General features: G+C 41.6%; 3 protein-coding genes and 1 pseudogene across 6 annotated transcripts; 1 reads left to right on the top strand and 3 right to left on the bottom strand.

Moving 5' to 3' along the window:
• Positions 1 to 172: 172 nt before the first annotated feature.
• On the top strand, positions 173 to 6,065 carry LOC6504365 (glucose-6-phosphate 1-epimerase). Of its 4 annotated transcripts, none has more exons than XM_032455094.2 (8): positions 173 to 375; positions 460 to 744; positions 2,553 to 2,604; positions 4,194 to 4,252; positions 4,316 to 4,472; positions 4,525 to 4,862; positions 4,927 to 5,078; positions 5,150 to 6,065. In XM_032455094.2, the coding sequence occupies exons 2-8, from the start codon at positions 657 to 659 to the stop codon at positions 5,222 to 5,224; spliced, it is 921 nt and encodes a 306-aa protein (XP_032310985.1). In that variant the 5' UTR covers positions 173 to 375; positions 460 to 656; the 3' UTR covers positions 5,225 to 6,065. The 4 variants fall into 4 exon arrangements, with proteins under 4 accessions (XP_032310985.1, XP_014760434.1, XP_014760433.1 ...); XM_014904948.3 differs by having other exon boundaries at positions 173 to 381; XM_014904947.3 differs by having other exon boundaries at positions 173 to 744.
• A 410-nt stretch (positions 6,066 to 6,475) lies between these two features.
• On the bottom strand, positions 6,476 to 9,295 carry LOC6505695 (transmembrane 9 superfamily member 4). Its single transcript, XM_001964949.4, has 6 exons — positions 9,159 to 9,295; positions 7,787 to 9,006; positions 7,500 to 7,727; positions 7,263 to 7,446; positions 7,067 to 7,205; positions 6,476 to 7,008 (listed from the first exon to the last, which is right to left on the bottom strand). Exons 1-6 carry the CDS (start codon positions 9,162 to 9,164, stop codon positions 6,908 to 6,910), a joined length of 1,878 nt encoding a protein of 625 aa, XP_001964985.1. The 5' UTR covers positions 9,165 to 9,295; the 3' UTR covers positions 6,476 to 6,907.
• Positions 9,296 to 9,651: 356 nt separating this feature from the next.
• Positions 9,652 to 10,477, bottom strand: LOC6502760 (arylalkylamine N-acetyltransferase-like 2). Its single transcript, XM_001964948.4, has one exon. It carries the CDS (start codon positions 10,422 to 10,424, stop codon positions 9,756 to 9,758), a length of 669 nt encoding a protein of 222 aa, XP_001964984.2. The 5' UTR covers positions 10,425 to 10,477; the 3' UTR covers positions 9,652 to 9,755.
• Positions 10,478 to 10,674: 197 nt separating this feature from the next.
• Positions 10,675 to 11,605, bottom strand: LOC6505684 (annotated as a pseudogene).
• Between the last annotated feature and the right edge of the window lie 5,203 nt (positions 11,606 to 16,808).

The following is a 16,808-nucleotide window of genomic DNA, read 5'->3' as shown; positions in this document are numbered from 1 at the left end:
ACATTTGTGTAAATTATTAGGTATATTTTTAATGAATTTTAATGACAAATATTAACTCATACATATGGTTTATCATTGGTCAAGTTATCATTTAAGTACTCCTCCAAAAAAAGAGCCACCGTAAGTCGGCTAGAAAGATTACGCCGCTTAGGCGAAGGGAGCCAATTGAAGAAAGCTGGTTTAGTTTCATTCGGAAGCGGTCGGTCGTTGGCGCAACATCCAGAGCTCGGACGCGACGCTCTGGTTCCCGGCGTTTTTTGCACGAGTTTTTTCCATACGTATTTGTTCATTGACAAAAACTAAAGCTGCGCTCAGTGCGTGACAGTGTGTGTGTGCGAGCGAGCCGTGTTCGGATTCATAGTCGTGGGCTCAAGTGTGAGTGTGAGTGCTTTGTGTGCAGAATAATTTTTGCAAACATTATGTAAATGCGCAAATTAAAGTTCAATCGACGCTCAACAGACCAGGGGCCACGTCCAGATCCAAATCCAGATCACCTTGCCTTTCGTGCTACGGAGCAACAGTTTTTTGAAAATAACTTCCAATTTGAAAAGCCACCAGCAGAGGGCGCTGCCAGGAACACCCACACTTACGACAACACCCACACTTAGGCCACAGGATCCGGCGCAAAGAACCGTTAGTCGCCGAAATTTTAAAAAATGGCCACGACAGCGGCCGCAATGGCCGCCACCAGCGTTGTGGTATTGGATCGCGGCAACAACACAACCTGCACCATTAACTTGCATGGTAAGCAGAGAGATTCGCCGCCACTCGCAACAATTAATCATAATTAACGAAAAACACAGTCCAACAACAATAGCAATAGCAATAGCAATAGCAACCACAGCCGTTTGTGCAGTCTTCGCCGAAAAGTTGTTGGCGTTATTTTTAGCGCATGATTGGCCAGCTCTTCTCGGCTAACAAATTGGCTGACTTTCGATCCATAGGAGTTTCGGAAAGCGAAACCCGTTTCGCCCCCTATTGACGTATTCGCGACCTCTGGAGGTTATCACTTTGTTCTCAAAACAACCTTGTTTGTAGACAGCCGAGAGCTTTCGGCTATCTTATCACTCGGGGGCGATCGAGGAGCGATAGTCCCACTACTCGAAAGCTGCTTTCGTGGGGGGTAGATCGATCGTACTCCGGCCGATGGCTTTGGGACCAGGTCTGGGCCGGAGCTTAGAGCTCCATTCCCTCAGAGCTCTCAGAGTCGCGGGCTCCTACTCGCAGCACATTTCGATTAGGCGTTGTATGTACTATGTACTGGGCCCGCACACTTACATACCCCGACTCTATGTGCACCCATGTATTTGTGTGCTGGTACCCCGCGTACTTTCAACAATTACGACTCGCTGTGTCTGGCCTGCCCACGTTAGTTTCCAAGTCGCAGCCCGTTTGAGCAACAGTCAGAGACACAACAACATTTGGCACAGACAGCGGGACATACACCCTGAGAAATTAATTAATAAACTATTTCAAAAATGATGTTTCTATTGATAAACTTTAGAATCAGGTATCTTATGGTCTGATGTATAATATTCACAATTACTTGTAACATACATAACTTATATCCAAACCCCTGGTACAATTCTTTCAGTGTAACAACTTATCGGTTGTAATAAGAGCGCACGGTTGGTTAAAACTTTTCGAGTTGCTCCTAAACTAAAACTTCACTTGACGTGTTTCCGAATACGAATCAAAATAATCGAATTGCTGGTCTTAGAGCGCGGAAATCTGGCAGGCCTGGCAGAGAGTTTTTGGGATGGGAACAGCAGCCGCTCCACCCACACACACTTTCCGTGTGTGCACCCACCCAACGGCCGGAGGCCATCGTCATGCCCAGATCCGTGCCCAAAAGCCAAATCCCAGCCTTTAACTGTACCAGAGAGTCTGTCTCAGCCGGTTTGCTCACAGGCCAGTTGCCAGTTGCTGGCTTAGGCAGTATGTGGGTTAGAAGTGTGTGCGTCATGTACTTAGCATTGCCTCTTTTTTGTTGGTTTAATTCCAATAGTTGATCCAGGTTCTGCTTCATTCATTGATGAACAAGTTTTGGTTCTCTTGGCTCTCTTATTCATATTTTCTCATTGACAAATCTGGAAGAGACAAAACGATCAGGAACGAATATAGTGGTTTCTTTTTAGAACAAGTAGGTAGTCTTGGAGGGATTGTAATATCAGGTTTTAAGGGAAAATATAATATATAATAATATAAATATAATTGTAGAAGCAAAGTATTATGGAAATGAATGTATAAAGGATATTAATATTGAAGGATAGTAGCCTCTTTGGGCCACCTTTTAAGACTATCATCTAAAGTGATAAAATTAAATGGAATAGTTATACATTATTTCGTATAATATCTTATTATTTAAATCTACATATATCTATCTATCTTATTATCTATATATCCTTATTATATCTAATGGAATGGAATATAATTGAAATATCTTTTATCTAACCCAATATTTATTTTTAATACCTTTTTACACTTAAAAATTAAAAATAAATATAAACATAAAATGTATTAATTGGATCGTATATTTTTCCCTTTTTTAGGCGCCACAGTTGTCTCCTGGCGTGTCAACAATCAGGAGCAGTTGTTTGTCAGGTGAGTCGATTGGCAGCCTTTAAATATAGCTCATACGCCGTGGTGGCCGGACTTTAAGCTCGAACTTACGCAAGTGTACGGTATGCGATGGCCATGCAACCAAAAAAGTGATTTGCAAAGTTACCAACACACACAGACACACACATAAACGGAGGCAGTTGGGGCTGCCAGGAGGAGGATGGCCTGGGCAGGAGCAGCCTTAGCCATTCTGTTTGGCGGCAAAATGTTTTTGTATGACACCCAAACAAAAAACACGTCGGGACCGAGCGGCCCCAAACGTCGAACCAACGAACCGAACCAAAGGCGACCGAACGGCAAAAACACGAAACACTCCACAGGGTGGGGAGGGGGGATAGGAGCGTTGCACTTGCATCCAAACAGTGGACTCTGCCCCAAGAGCTGCCTCCATTGATGACCGTTTTTTTTGCTGCACTGTTGCTGCCTGCTGCTCCTGTTCTGGGCTCCCTCTCCCTCTGCCTCCCGTTCTTCGTCCTCCCCGCGCTTCGTGCCGCATCCCTAAACCCACCACGTTGTGGCAAAACAATGTGCAAGTTTTTATGAATGGAGTTTTTGGCGCGGCCAGCTAGATCGATAAATCCCCACTACATGAACCCTCCACTCGGCACAGTGGCGCAAGCACCGCCAACTTTCAGTCAACTTTCTGCCAACTCGCATATTCCCTTTTGGGCGGCTTTTTTCCGCTCCCACACAAATACACACCGGAGCTCTGGCCTCCCATCCCTGTTCCCATTCCATCCCAGCTCGTCTGCTGAAAACTTTCCGACTGTTTTTGTGGCCACCAGTCGTCGCATTTGGAAACCCACTAAAAACCGACGGCGTCCATGGAACCTGGACACCATATAAGTCCAGCAAGAAGTTGAAAACTAAAATAAATGAATAAATGGAATTCATTTTAAAACTTAATATGCTTTAAGGATAGCCTGAAATAGAAATGAGAACTTGCTAAAAATTAGAAACATTTGAAATGGAAGATTTTACAAAAATAAGATTCTTAAAAGATATCTATAATGTGGGTTTAGTTGAAATGAATGCCTAAGAGCTATATGAGCTATTGATCCTAAGTACACATTTCTATAAGACATCTATAAGATATTAGAGCTCTTTTTTGTATTGCTGGAATACTTGGAGAAACAAATTGCACTCCGAAGCAAATCCCAAACTAAAATCTTGAATATTAATGGTATTTGCCATGTCAAATGCGCTCCTCGGCTGAACGAGTTAACAAATGGTGCACAGCAACTGGAGGAGAGCCAGAATGAGAAGCTTAGGTATAAGAAGCGCCTTGATGGATGCGTCGGCAAATTAGCTGAGACGAAAACTAAGCAGGTCCGGACTCCGGACTCCTGGCAACGTCATCCTCAGAAGCGGGAGAAAAACAACATGCCACAAAATGTGTATAGAAAAAAAAGGGGCAAGGAGCATTTGGCCAGACACTTTTTTCTGCTAATAGAATTTCTGAATTTCAGAATGTCTGCCTGAGTCTGCGAGTGTTTTTATGACTGAAATATTTTCGAGTAGCATCTAACCGAATTAATCGAGTCTTTTCCTCTGGCTTTTTTCCTTCTTAGCAAGCTGGCCTCGTTCGATGGCAAGAAGGCGATACGTGGCGGAATACCCTTTGTGTTTCGTAAGTTTTTTTTTATTTTTTTTTTGGTTCGGGCGATAAACTGATGATTCTCTGCAACTACAGCCCAGTTTGGAGCATGGTCCTTCGGGCCCCAGCACGGATTTGCGAGGATTACCCGGTGGCACTTGGAGCGACCTCCGGAGAGGCTGCACAACGGAGATGTCGAGGCTATATTCTCGCTGATGGATAACGACTTTACACGCTCCATCTGGAACTATCAGTAAGTTTTCGTCATTATCCATTCAACAAATTTAATAGAATCTCCATTTAAGGTTCCGCATTTCCTACCGCTTGATCCTGCGGGAAAAGGAGCTCCACTTCCACATCGGCGTCTACAACCCCAGCAAGGAGCTGAGCTTCACTTTCAATATGCTGCTGCACACATACCTGAAGGTGCCCGATGTCCGGCGGTGTCAGATCACAGGCCTGCAGGGCTGCCACTTCATCGACAAGACGCGGGAGAACTCCCTCTACCAGGAGGGACGCGAGGTGGTCACAGTGAACGAGTGGACCGACAGGATCTACCAGCACACCCCGCAGGAGCACGTCATCACCAATGTGGTGTCCGGCCGCAAGATGCGACTGCACAAATACAATTTCCCCGATACGGGTAAGTGCATTGAACAGTCCTTATCCAAGGATACTTGCACCATACCATGATTTCTCTATTTTAGTCATCTGGAATCCTTGGATCGATCGATCGCGTGAAATGAGTGACTTTGGCGATGACGAGTTCCCCAACATGCTGTGCGTGGAGGCGGGCAATGTGACCTCCCCCGTGATCCTGTTGCCGGGCACAGCCTTCGAGGCCAGTCAGATCCTTCAGGTAGAGCAGTCGGTGCTGGAGTAACTAAAACCTAACACATCCTAACCAACCGACCTACTCCCTAATCCCAGCAATTCAAGTGCCCCTATACTATTAACTCTAAAAACTGGAGGGGCAAACTAACCGCTTTTCCCCTTTACGATTAGCGTTGCTGCATTTCTCAAGATTCTGCCATAATTTCTCAATCAAAATTCTTTACTTTGCATGCCACATCAGATCATCATCGAGGGCAATGTTAGTCGCAAGACCAAGCGGAATCGCTAGCGTTTAAAGAATCGGAACCCGCTGAGGTAAACCGATTCGCAACCATGTCAAAGCGCACTTTTCCACAGATATCCAGATCCTCAGCCTCAATGACTTCTGGAGCAAGAGCAGGAGCAGGAGGACCAGCACGAGGACCGTGATGAAGAGCCGGAAGGAACAGTAAACTGTTTCGATGTTCCCTCACAGATTTTAGTCTCTAATCTATATCTTAAGTAATCGTAAAGCCCTCTCTAGTAATTTGTGTTGTGCAAGAATCGATAAATGAATGTGTGTTACACTTGCTAACCTAGTTTTCATCCTTAGTTCGAGCCTACAGGATGCTGACCTTAGAACATTCCGTACGGGAGAATTATCCAAAAGTAAATGTGCATGATAGGTATCTAATCCTTGGAGATGTTGGAGCTGGAAGACGAATTTGAGCATAATTCAAAATAATAAATTAAGCCCCAGATAAGTGTTTAAAGTTTAAACTTAAGAGCAATGAACTCATTTTTTGCTCCTCCAAGAGTTCATATATTAAACAAAAAGTAAAAATAATAATAAATAAATAAAATCAAAACTAAAAACTATTGAGTAATGGGTGCTCCTATCTATGGATCCATTCCCATTTCCTTACAAGTATACGATTGAATATAGATAACTTAAATCAATTTTAAAATATGTAAAATACTAAAAGCTATTATCTGTATCAATTATTGTAATAAATCCCCATATGATATTTAATGCTTTAATCGTTTAATATTTTCGAGTTTCAAATCGTACAATATTAGAAGAAAAACTACCAAATTCCTGGATTTATTTTTGAAAACTCTGAAGCGTTAGTAATTAGTTCAAACGGCAGCAATTCCTGGAGAGTGGAGTAGACTCCCACGCTAATGTTGGTCATAATTCGTGATTTTACCGTCATTTTTCGTTTCTAAAAATAAATCATTAGTCCAAAATGAATCGACTTGAAACAGGTCCACTTACTTTGTAAGTCCCCCAGAAGCCTACACCAAAAACCATGTCCAGAAACAGGACATAACTTACAACCAAAATAGCCATGAATACGCGGCCCATTGGGAACTCAGATTCGTCGATCCACCTGCGACAAGACCTTTAAGTCGACTGAGTGGAAAATAAAAAGGCAGCGATTGGGAAATAAGTTAAACTTTCCTGCGAAGTAACTTACACTCACAGGTGTCGTACAGTTAAGCTTAGTTTATTTAATTTTTGTTTGTTTTATATCTGTTGCTTAGATTAGATTCTTTACATACATGTATAAATAAGACATTTCTAGAATGTATCCTAACGCAACGCTCTCAAAACGAGCCACCTTCGAGGGCACAAGACATACATACAGCATATCGAGTTGTCATCATACTAAGTGGTTACTCAATCGGTGCTTTTTTAAGCTGGGACATGATGGGGAACATTAGCGCAGATTATTTAATCGTCGGTTTATCATTTCATTCTCTTGATCAGGCGCACCTGGACAGTTGCTCTTTAAATATATTTATGATCGAGTGATATTGCAAGGATAGTTTGGTGTACAGCGTGGTTGGTGAGTGACGACCAGGAGACGTCTAGTCGATCTTCACAGCTCCGTAGATTCTCAGAATAAAGACATAGGCGGCGAAGAAGCCGATTGAGCCCGTCAGTAGCCAGAAAGTAAGCACCATAAGGCCTTTGTTTATCAAGATTATATTAATATGTTAATTAGTCAATTCGGTGATGTCACTTACCCGTGTAGCCCAAGTAGAGAAGGGTTGGTATAAATTCTGTGATTTCAAGCTTGGTGAAAAAGTAGAAAATGCTATAAAAGAGCACGTACACGGCTGAGCCGCCGGAGACAATAAAGCTTCGCCACCACCAGCGGTAGTCCTGCAATCATGAAACATTTAAAATATATAACATTATGCTTATGTTCATGGCGCTCACCTCTCCGCAAAGTTGGAAATAGGTCATGACTATGGAGATCTGGGCACAGCTAACTACTAAGATACAAAACACTAAGAAGAGAAAGCCGAACAGATAGTAGAACTGATTCTGCCAGATGGCCGTGAATACAAAGAAGAGCTCAATGAAGACGGCGCCAAACGGCAAAATGCCAGCCATCAAAGTGCTAAAAAGATATGCAATTAGCAAAAACAGGTGGACTCCGTTTAGTGGACTTACCTCAAGACCGCATTCATGTACCAATGCTGAGCTGGCACCTGCCGCGGAATCATATTGGTTCGCACAGGGTGCTGATACGGCTGCTTCCGGTAGCCTAGATAAAAGCCCAGATAGACCAATGGCACTGAGATTCCAAACCAGAGTAGCAAAAGCGAGATCATGGTTGTGAAAGGTACCGCACCACTAGAGGACTTATCCCATATGAAGAAGTTTAAAATGAATCCGGTGCTGATTAAGAAATATAAATATTAATTCATTTTCAACAAAAACGGCGTATAGTACCTTACCCAAAGACAATGCCCGGATAAAGAGTAGCCGTGAGAAAGGCTGCCCGCTTCCACTCTCGCCCCTTCATCGTCTTGTAGAGACGCGCCGCGTAATAACCGGCGATAGTACCCATGAAGACGTACATAAAGATGCCAGAAGTCATTAGAGCACCTCGCGACGACGGCGACAGCATGCCCAACATGGCGAAGAAGATAGTGATAAGAGCCATGAAAAATATTTGGATGCCACTGCCAATAATCGCCGAGAAGAAACGCGTGTTCTTGGGTGGTCGGAACACGTCGCCATGCACCAGTTTCCATCCCGTCTCCTCTAGTGTGTCCTCGATGTTGTCGTCCGTGTTATACCTCGCGATATCCCGGCGCAGGGTGCGGATCATAATCATTGTGAGGATGCCGGAAAGGAAGAACACCACCACCAAGGAATTGATGATGCTAAACCAATGAATCTGGACGTCGCGCATGCCTAGGTAGATGTCCCAGCGCGACGCCCAGCTCACCTTGGACTCTTTCCATTCAACGGAGTAGGTGAAGTACAGCTGAGTCTCGCCGTTAGGGTTGACGAGCTGGGGTCGGGCGCTGTCCGGGAAGTTACACGTCTCGCCGTGAAACTTCAGCTCCTTGTGACTGACCGAAACCGTTTCCACCTCGAAGCCCACAACACGGTACTTGCCCTTGGTGTGCATGTGGTAGGACATAATAAACTTGAGGTGGTTGTTGATATAGATGTTTTCCCCGTCTACTTGGCCGAGTCGGTAACCGTGCTCATAGGTCACTTCCGACGGGTTATTCACGTTTACAATGCGTGTGGCCACCGGAAGGTTATCCACCAGAAGATGCACGAAGTATTCGTGTTGGATGCGTTCCGCAACTAGGGCAGAGTCCTCCTTGCTCCAAGTTAGAGGCCTGTCCTTCTGGTTGCAGAGTAGCCGGCAGTTGACTTGCTGATTCATCCTCACATCATAGGGTGTGTTGACGATCCGGTCCCCGCGAAGCACCTCCCCCAAGTTTTCCGACTTGAAGATCAGCGTGCCGTTCTTGGGGTAGCAGAAGCGGAGCGAATAGTACTGATACGGCAGCTGGGTGCGGCTACTGGTCATTTTCACCGCCTTCACGTCGATCTTCTGGTCCTGGACGAACTCCACCGGCGCCACGCCGGGCACGTAGAAGCAGTCTGCCACCAGGCCACCGAGGGCCACCAGCAGGCCCAGCAGCCAGCAGTACTGAAATAGGAATTATTTATATTAACATGCACGTCCCGCTTTTTTTTCGTCATTTGTTCTGGTTGCGTGTCTCTCTGTCGACGTAGCTATGAACCCTCGAGTTGCCTCCGGCAGGCATAGCTAACGTCGAAGCTTTTTGGCGGCCAACTCACCTGCATTTGGACGCCTATAAGTGTGCTGGTTAGGAACAACTAAACTGTTTGTGTACCGTGTTTTTTAGTTATTAAAACTTTTAGTTTCTGTCTTCTGGTTGGCTCTAGGATTGTTGATAATTTATCAAAATATCAATATATCGATATACTTTGAATAAAAATATATCGTGATTTTATTATGACTAAATATCGAAAAAAATTAATTACAATTTTATATTTGTATTTTGTTTTGTTTTATAGGATTTACGCCAACTATAAATTTAGAAATATCTTCACTTTATTTTTTTAATCAGTCACTGTGACAGAAAGTCAATGTTGTCGTTATCCAGCACTGCACATTTTATTTTGTGATCGCACTTCTGCGATAATGAACGTGATTATCGATATTTTTGGCGGCAATATTTAAACATTTTTCTTTTAAAGTTTTAAGGCCATTGTTTTTGAAACTTACGCCACATAGACTGAAATGCAATGTATCAAAATAGACATAGAATAAAATAGATAGAATTTATTCTTCAAAAATTGCGATAGGTTTTTATTTTTAACATCATTAAATTTATTTAAATTAAAAAGAAAAAAGTAAAAAAAAGTGTTCCTTCAAAGCCTCATAACCATAACCTGCACGTGTGTGTGTGGTGGTGGTGGGTTGAACACCACATGTCCCTCTTTGTCTCTAAAATCCACAAAGGGGTAAGAATGGACACACTCCATTCCCAAGGCTGCTTTTTGGCGAGCAGAGTAAAAGCTGGTGCAGTAGGCAGCCATTAGGGGAAGACCCCTGGAGCGGCCGACATCCATAAGGGCAGCAGCTAGACGGGAACCTAAGCCCTTTCCTCTCAATTTAGCATCTACGTTGGTTATGTACGAGTAAAGCAGTTCAGATACGCCAAATCGATTAAAAAGATCAGCATCTCTCTCAACCTTTGACAGAAATCGCAAATTTTGACCCCAGAGATGTTGCTCGGAATTCTCCGCATAAATGCGATGGTCTTCCATGTTTTCGGGTATCTGGCGCTCTGCCAGGACGATTCCCACGACGCGTCCTTTATTGGTATCCTCCGTAGCTACCAGGCAAAGCTTCTGGCTGATCATATTCAGGTGATTCTTGTCCTCGTCCGCCTCGTTTTGAAGATGCAGCGGCTCGTCCACGCCCATTCCCATGGGCTCATCGTAGTAGAAGTTATCCTTCATGAAGAGTTTCACCTTCGGATAATCCATCTCGGTCATGATGCGGATAGTTATGCCGTTCTTTGTCTGGGGTAACATATTTTTTGATGCTTAGTCTTTAAAGGCTCAGATGTAACTAATCAAGTCAGTTAAAATTATATTTCGTTGTAATCTGCTTAAAGTACATATAGACGTTTTGAAGGCGTTATCAAAAGCTGCATACGTCAGCCTTTTTTCTAAACTTTGGAAAGATAACGAGGCTTTTAAGAAAATGTATATTACAAAAATACCTCGTATTTTTAGAGATTCATTCTATTAAAATAACTTTTAAGAAAAAAAAGCATAATATTCCAAGTTAACTAAAAATTAATTAAAAATTTATTCAAAGCTTGATGGCCATAACTTTGATATGAGTATGTGGGGCCGGTGGGGTGAACATCACTCGGCCCTGATCGTCCTTGTAGTCGGCATAGGCCTGGGTGTGAATGCACTCCATGCCCAAGGCAGCCTTCTGCTGGGCGGAATAGTAGCTGGTGCAGTAGGCGGCCATCACAGAGAAGCTCCATCAGAGTGCTGGCTAGACGAGATCCCAGACCCTTTCCCCTCGCCGCGGTACCCACAGCGGTTATGTAGGAGTTCAGGAAGTTGGTAACACCGTAATGCTCAAAAACGTTCGCTTCACGTTCCACTTTGGACATGAGCTGCAGGATGCGACCCAACAGATTCTGCTTCTTTTCCTCAGCATATATTCGATTCTTTTCCACATCATGGGGTTCCAGTTTCTCGGCCAGAACAATACCCACCACGTGTTCCGGGCTTTTATCCTCTGTAGCTATTAGGGAGAGCCCCTGGCGGATTATATCCAAATGGTGTTGGTCCTCTTCCACCTCGTTCTGAAGATGCAGTGGCTCGTTTATACCTATTCCAAAAGGCTCGTCGTAGTAGAAGTTATCTCTCATGAATGGCTTCACTTCCTCATAATCCTTCTCGGTCATGATTCGTATGGTTATACCATTATTTGATTTTGGAAGAATCATTTTATTTAACCTTTCATGTGTTTCGTCGTTGGCTCACAAATTTGAACTGATAGGTGAGGTTTTATGGCTCGTAACTTGACTTAACTGTGGCAGATATTTTTTAATCTTTATAATTCTACATTATCGGTACCCTACATTATCACTGCCTACATAATTTTATTTATATCACTAAGCTACAAACTAAACATTGTTAACAATTGTTGTCCTAAATCATTAACCCGAAAGTCAAGAAAACACCAAATAATTGAAATGATTGTTTTGCACAGAATGGAACTATTATACAAGACTATCCGTAAAAACAAATGCATTTAATTAAACCTATTTAAAATCTCATTATCCAGGGCCCACTTATTTAATATCAGAGTGTACATGTGCGCCATTAAACAGATGTAATACAGATTTGACTTTTGTGTATTTGCACAAAGATGTTTTTGATTTTGTTTGCATTCAAATAGCAAACACAATGAGGACAAGCGAAACAAGGATACCATTCTCAGGATCAACATAACGATAAACATTAATGCTTAAACACAGACAAATAAACATAAACATTTATGTCAATAAAATGAACTGATGCTTGACCCGTTCGGTCAGATAAAATGTCTGCCAGGACATACTCCACCTAGGACACACTCGTACATATAGAAAGAGATTTCATATATATATAAGAAACATGTTTAATATAGGGGTGCTCTCTTATATAAATAAAATAGGCTTTAAAAGATTCATTTATTTTAATAATGTACATCGGTATGCAGGGGATTATTCACATTTTATATTAATTAGTTAAGTAAGAGGATAAAAAGGTATATCATTTCCAATTTAATACATTTATTGGAGTTTATTTAATTTGCGAACATTAGAGGAAAAGGAGTAAATATTACGAATCTCTTTAAAAGCAATAAGCAACTAATGGAAAAACAAACAAATAATTAAAGTCAAATAAATTTATATCTCCGGAATAGCTCATATCCCCAAAGACCTAGAATACTTTCCTGTCGATTTTAGAGGAAGAAAATTCTCTAAAATAGCAAAAATCTAAAATTGTGGTTACAATATGCATGCGCCACATGTATATCCATAAATATTAAAATATTCATTCAGCTTGGCATATATTTCATGATGCTCTGGAGTCCAGAGTCCGGACTCCATGGCGTTGAATATTCTTCATTTCAACACGGACGAAATTGCATTTTTAAATACGAGTATACCGAGGCAAGTAAAAGGAAAAACATTTCCAGTAATAAATAAAAAGCAAATAACAAATAATAAATATGGTGCGCCAGAACTTACAAATGCACGGAATGCCTCAAATAGACAAAACAACGAATGGAAAATATTTGAAAAAGCTTTTAAGTGTTATTGATAGTTTAGCTTGGCTCTGCAAATGGTAGCCCCTCTATCCATCCGCCCCAATGTCAGAATATATAGAACTGGAGCAGCCCAGGCGTTCCATTTGTTTTGTTTCGCTTTCCATTTGCATTTTGCTAGTTTTCGACTGTTGTTTTTGGTCCTCGTCCTGTTGCGGATTCATTGTAGCTGTGCTGAGCGTATCGCTTCCGGTTATTTGAATGCTAACAAATACAAATTGCTGTGTGTTTGCTGCCCAGTTGGAACGGATCGTGTGCGCAGCTCAACAGTTGTTTGACACCATTCCGAGTGTCCTTACTCAAGGAAGCTGGATGTCCTGAAATACTTTATTTATCTGACACATTTTTCAGTCAGTTTTTTATTTGGTGGGGTATTTGGTATCCTATAGCTACAAGGTATAAGAGATGACCTTTCCTAAAATATAATTCATTTTCTTTATTTTATTACATGTATGTACAATAGAAATAAAGGTTCGAATACCATATCCGTGTAATAGAAATATAGAAGACGGAAAGTTAAAAGAATAGCTATGCATACAGGATTAATTTGTTTTCTTGATATTTGTATATACTATACTATACTATTATAGTGTATAGTATCACTTCGTTAAGTCTCCCAGAAAGCGCTTGATTCATTTTGTATACTTTTCTTTCGTCATGGGTATAGAATGATATTCCGGTTTACAAAATACCCACTGCGAATATCGAAACATAACATGGAACTTCAATTGATAAAAGCATGGGTATTGTTTTCTGCTGGGGAATATTTTAACGCCTGGTTTACCCTACTTCGTGGCATTGTGAATTTATTTTGTATGAATTTTGGTTTTGGAATTGCTCTTTGTTCTGTCCACATCCATTGTTTCTAACAACTGCAAGTGGCTTGTTGCCCGTGGACAGCTGCTATTGCTGCCACAATGGATGATTGCACTCTCCGTTTGTGGGGACACGCAAATGCGATTTTGCGAGCTCTTCATAATATTTACCTCTTCAAATTTTGTTTAAATTTGTTTGCAGAGCGTAGTAGTTTTTGCATAAGTGTTATTATTTAATTAAAAAATCCGAAATATATTTAATTTCATGTGGTTTCCTTTAGTCCTCCTCTAAGTGCAATAGTTTAAAATATTAAAAAACGTACTCAAAAAGTCTACAGCACCTGAGTGCTTCCGCTAGGAGAACCCATTGACCCATATGACATGTTTAATGACTGTACTAGTCCCAAGCACATCATTGTGTCTGCTTAGTCAGTCAAGGGTTGGCGGTGCCACGGATTCTCATAATGTAAGCCCACGCATGAGGGAGCTGGAAAAGCAACGACATCTGCCACAACAAGTGGCAAGAAGTTGCGGCACGAATGCAGTGCGCATTGCGTACTTTAAGGCGCTTAAACGCCCGCGCCGGGCTGGTGGCAGGGCCATAAATAAACTGGCATATGCGCCGTGAAGTATGCAACGGCAGCTCTAATGCAGTTAGATGATGACGCCACTGCTCGGTGGTGGCGGTTGCCCCTCCATGGCGCGGAGGTGCTTCAGCCGGGAACTTGCAGTGCTCTTCGCGTGTGGCAAGATAAATCTCAACAAGTTTTTATGCGTTTCTTCTCGCTCTTCGCATTTTCTGCTTTCACTACGATTTTTTTGCTTTCCTTAGAATAACAAAAGTTGACTGTATAAGCCGGGCCAAGTCACAGCATAAGAAACTTGTTAACAAAAAAAAAAGAAAAACTGCCAAGTCGAGCAAATGCGCCAAGCAGTATTCAGCGTCTTATATATTTTCTCTTTTGATAGCTCTTAGACACTTACTTTCTTTGATTAGAATCTGCCGGCATCCCTGGCTGTTCTTTTCCCTTTTCCTCGTGTCTGGGGCTCATGTCTCACGGGGCGGGGTGTGTGGTGTCGGGCTCATTAAAGCGGCAAAGACATTAAGCATACGCCACGTTGACCCATTTTAAGGTTCTGCTTTCTCCCCTTTTGCCGCTTGCTTCTATCGCATTATTGCCACTTTCGTTGTCTGTCCTTCACCGACAAAGCGATTGTTGTTGTATGCATCCCCTTTGGTTGCACCTTTTGGCCAGGTTTTTGAAACTGAGGGCGTTGGAAAGTGTTCATTTTCGTCTGCAAGTTTCCAGAGTGAGAAACATATTTTGAATTCATTTGGCACTTGTTTAAATTTAAAACTTGCCTCAGTAAATCCAAATGTTAAAGCCATTTTTAGCTTTCAGTCAAAAACGAAAAAAGCTTTTGCTGAAATTGTAAAAGGCAAGCTGAAAAAACTTTAAGAGTGTCAACTAAAGAGCACTTAAAGGATTAGAGCCAACCCATTATTGGCACAATTAAGTTTGGGGAATGTGTTCGGGTGGCAGAGGACTGGAAAGTATGCAACGGATTTTATTTTTACAGGCAAGGAGAGAGGTTTATTTTGACCTCCATACAAAAAGGAATAAAAAATAACAAAAATAGTTGGCATCAACTGCAGCTGGCGGAAACTTTGTTGTTGACAGACTGGCATTGTTTTCCCCACATATACTAAACTCTTATATGGGCACACATAAGGACAAACTAGGCATAGGCCATGGCAACATTATTATGGACTGAATCTCCGCCAAGATAATTGCCAAAAGTTGTAACAACTTTTTTGCTTCCTATTTTGGCGAGATTTTTTGTGCTTTTTTTTTGTATCTTTTTTTTTTGGCTCTTCAAACATTTTTCAGCCAGTCAGAAAGTTTGACCGTTGGGTCAAGCTGTGTCCTGGAAGGGCCGGGATAAAAGTTAGCTAAACATTTTATTTTATCTAATTGAGTGTGTTTAAAGTTTAAAGTGTGCCAAAGTTTCTTGTACTCTGTGAACTTGCCTTGATCGCCTCGAACCTAAAGGAGAAATTTCGAATTTCTGGGAGTGTATGTGTATGTGTGTTGGCCACAAACTGTTGCATACAAAGTGTAACAGACAAATCCACTTATGTTGTTGGCGAAATTTAAAGCATTTTTACTCAGCTGCCGTGGGCCCGCTATTGTTATTGTTCTGCTTACTCGGCATTTTGATTCAGTCGCAGCAATTGTTAATTTATTTTTGCATACGAATTCCAGGCCTCGGTTGCGAAAATTCTGTCGATGAAAAAATAGCCTGTACTTCGCTGCCAGTTCTGCCAGCGAGAAATAATAAAGTAACACAAATGCCAATTTCCCGTCAATGCATATCGCGCATTTTGCATGCACACCTCGTATACGCAATGTGCGCACCCCCACCCTCGTCGTCGCCATTGTTGTTCCGCAATGTGCAAATATGGACGATAAAAAAAATGATTTCAAATTTACTGTTGGGTTGTCACTATAAAAATTGTGTCCATACTGGCTGATCATTATTTTCATCCGCACGCGAATATGAAAACAGATTCCGGCAAGAGCATATTGAACTGCTCGAATGCTAATGTATTCTTTGGGGTGGTTAAAATTTTATGGAATCACCAAATAACATGCACGGTTAATCGAATTATTAATACAATAAAATCGTGGGTATTTTTAGTGAATAATATACATATGTGATATGTATTTTATAATAAAACTTTTTTTGTGAAAAAAATATTGAAGATGATTTAATTTAAACATATTAAAATATATTATTGGTATTTGGATGTTAAATATTATGAATACGAATAATAAGATTGCTAAATAAATTAAGTATTGCTGAGAAATGGAATTTATAAAAAAAATGTATGGTTATATCCTAGAACTTATAGTATCCTTCGTAGGTTACACAAACTACTACAAGTATTTCCTATTTCCAAAGAACACATACAAAGTGTTTGCTTAGAAACTGGAGTTGTTAAATTGAAGACAGCATCTAAGGTCGTTACAAGTTTCAGTGATCCTGCAAGTTTCGGGCCACAACCTGACATTGATAACAATTAAACAACTTTTGCATATGATTTTAAGCTTAACTGTAATTAAAGCTCTCTGGCAAGTGCAAAAGCGACAACAACAGCACTACTGAACACAATAACAAAAACAAGTGAAAACTGCAGGCAGGAACTTTGCTGGCAACTCTCATAACTTTTACTTTGAGACGGAGCCAAAGTGCAAC

The sequence above is a fragment of the Drosophila ananassae genome, chromosome 3R, assembly GCF_017639315.1.
Source record: "Drosophila ananassae strain 14024-0371.13 chromosome 3R, ASM1763931v2, whole genome shotgun sequence".
Lineage (NCBI taxonomy): Eukaryota > Metazoa > Arthropoda > Insecta > Diptera > Drosophilidae > Drosophila > Drosophila ananassae.
The sequence above is the reverse complement of the archived record's forward strand: the minus strand, read 5'-3'. Positions and strand labels throughout refer to the sequence as shown.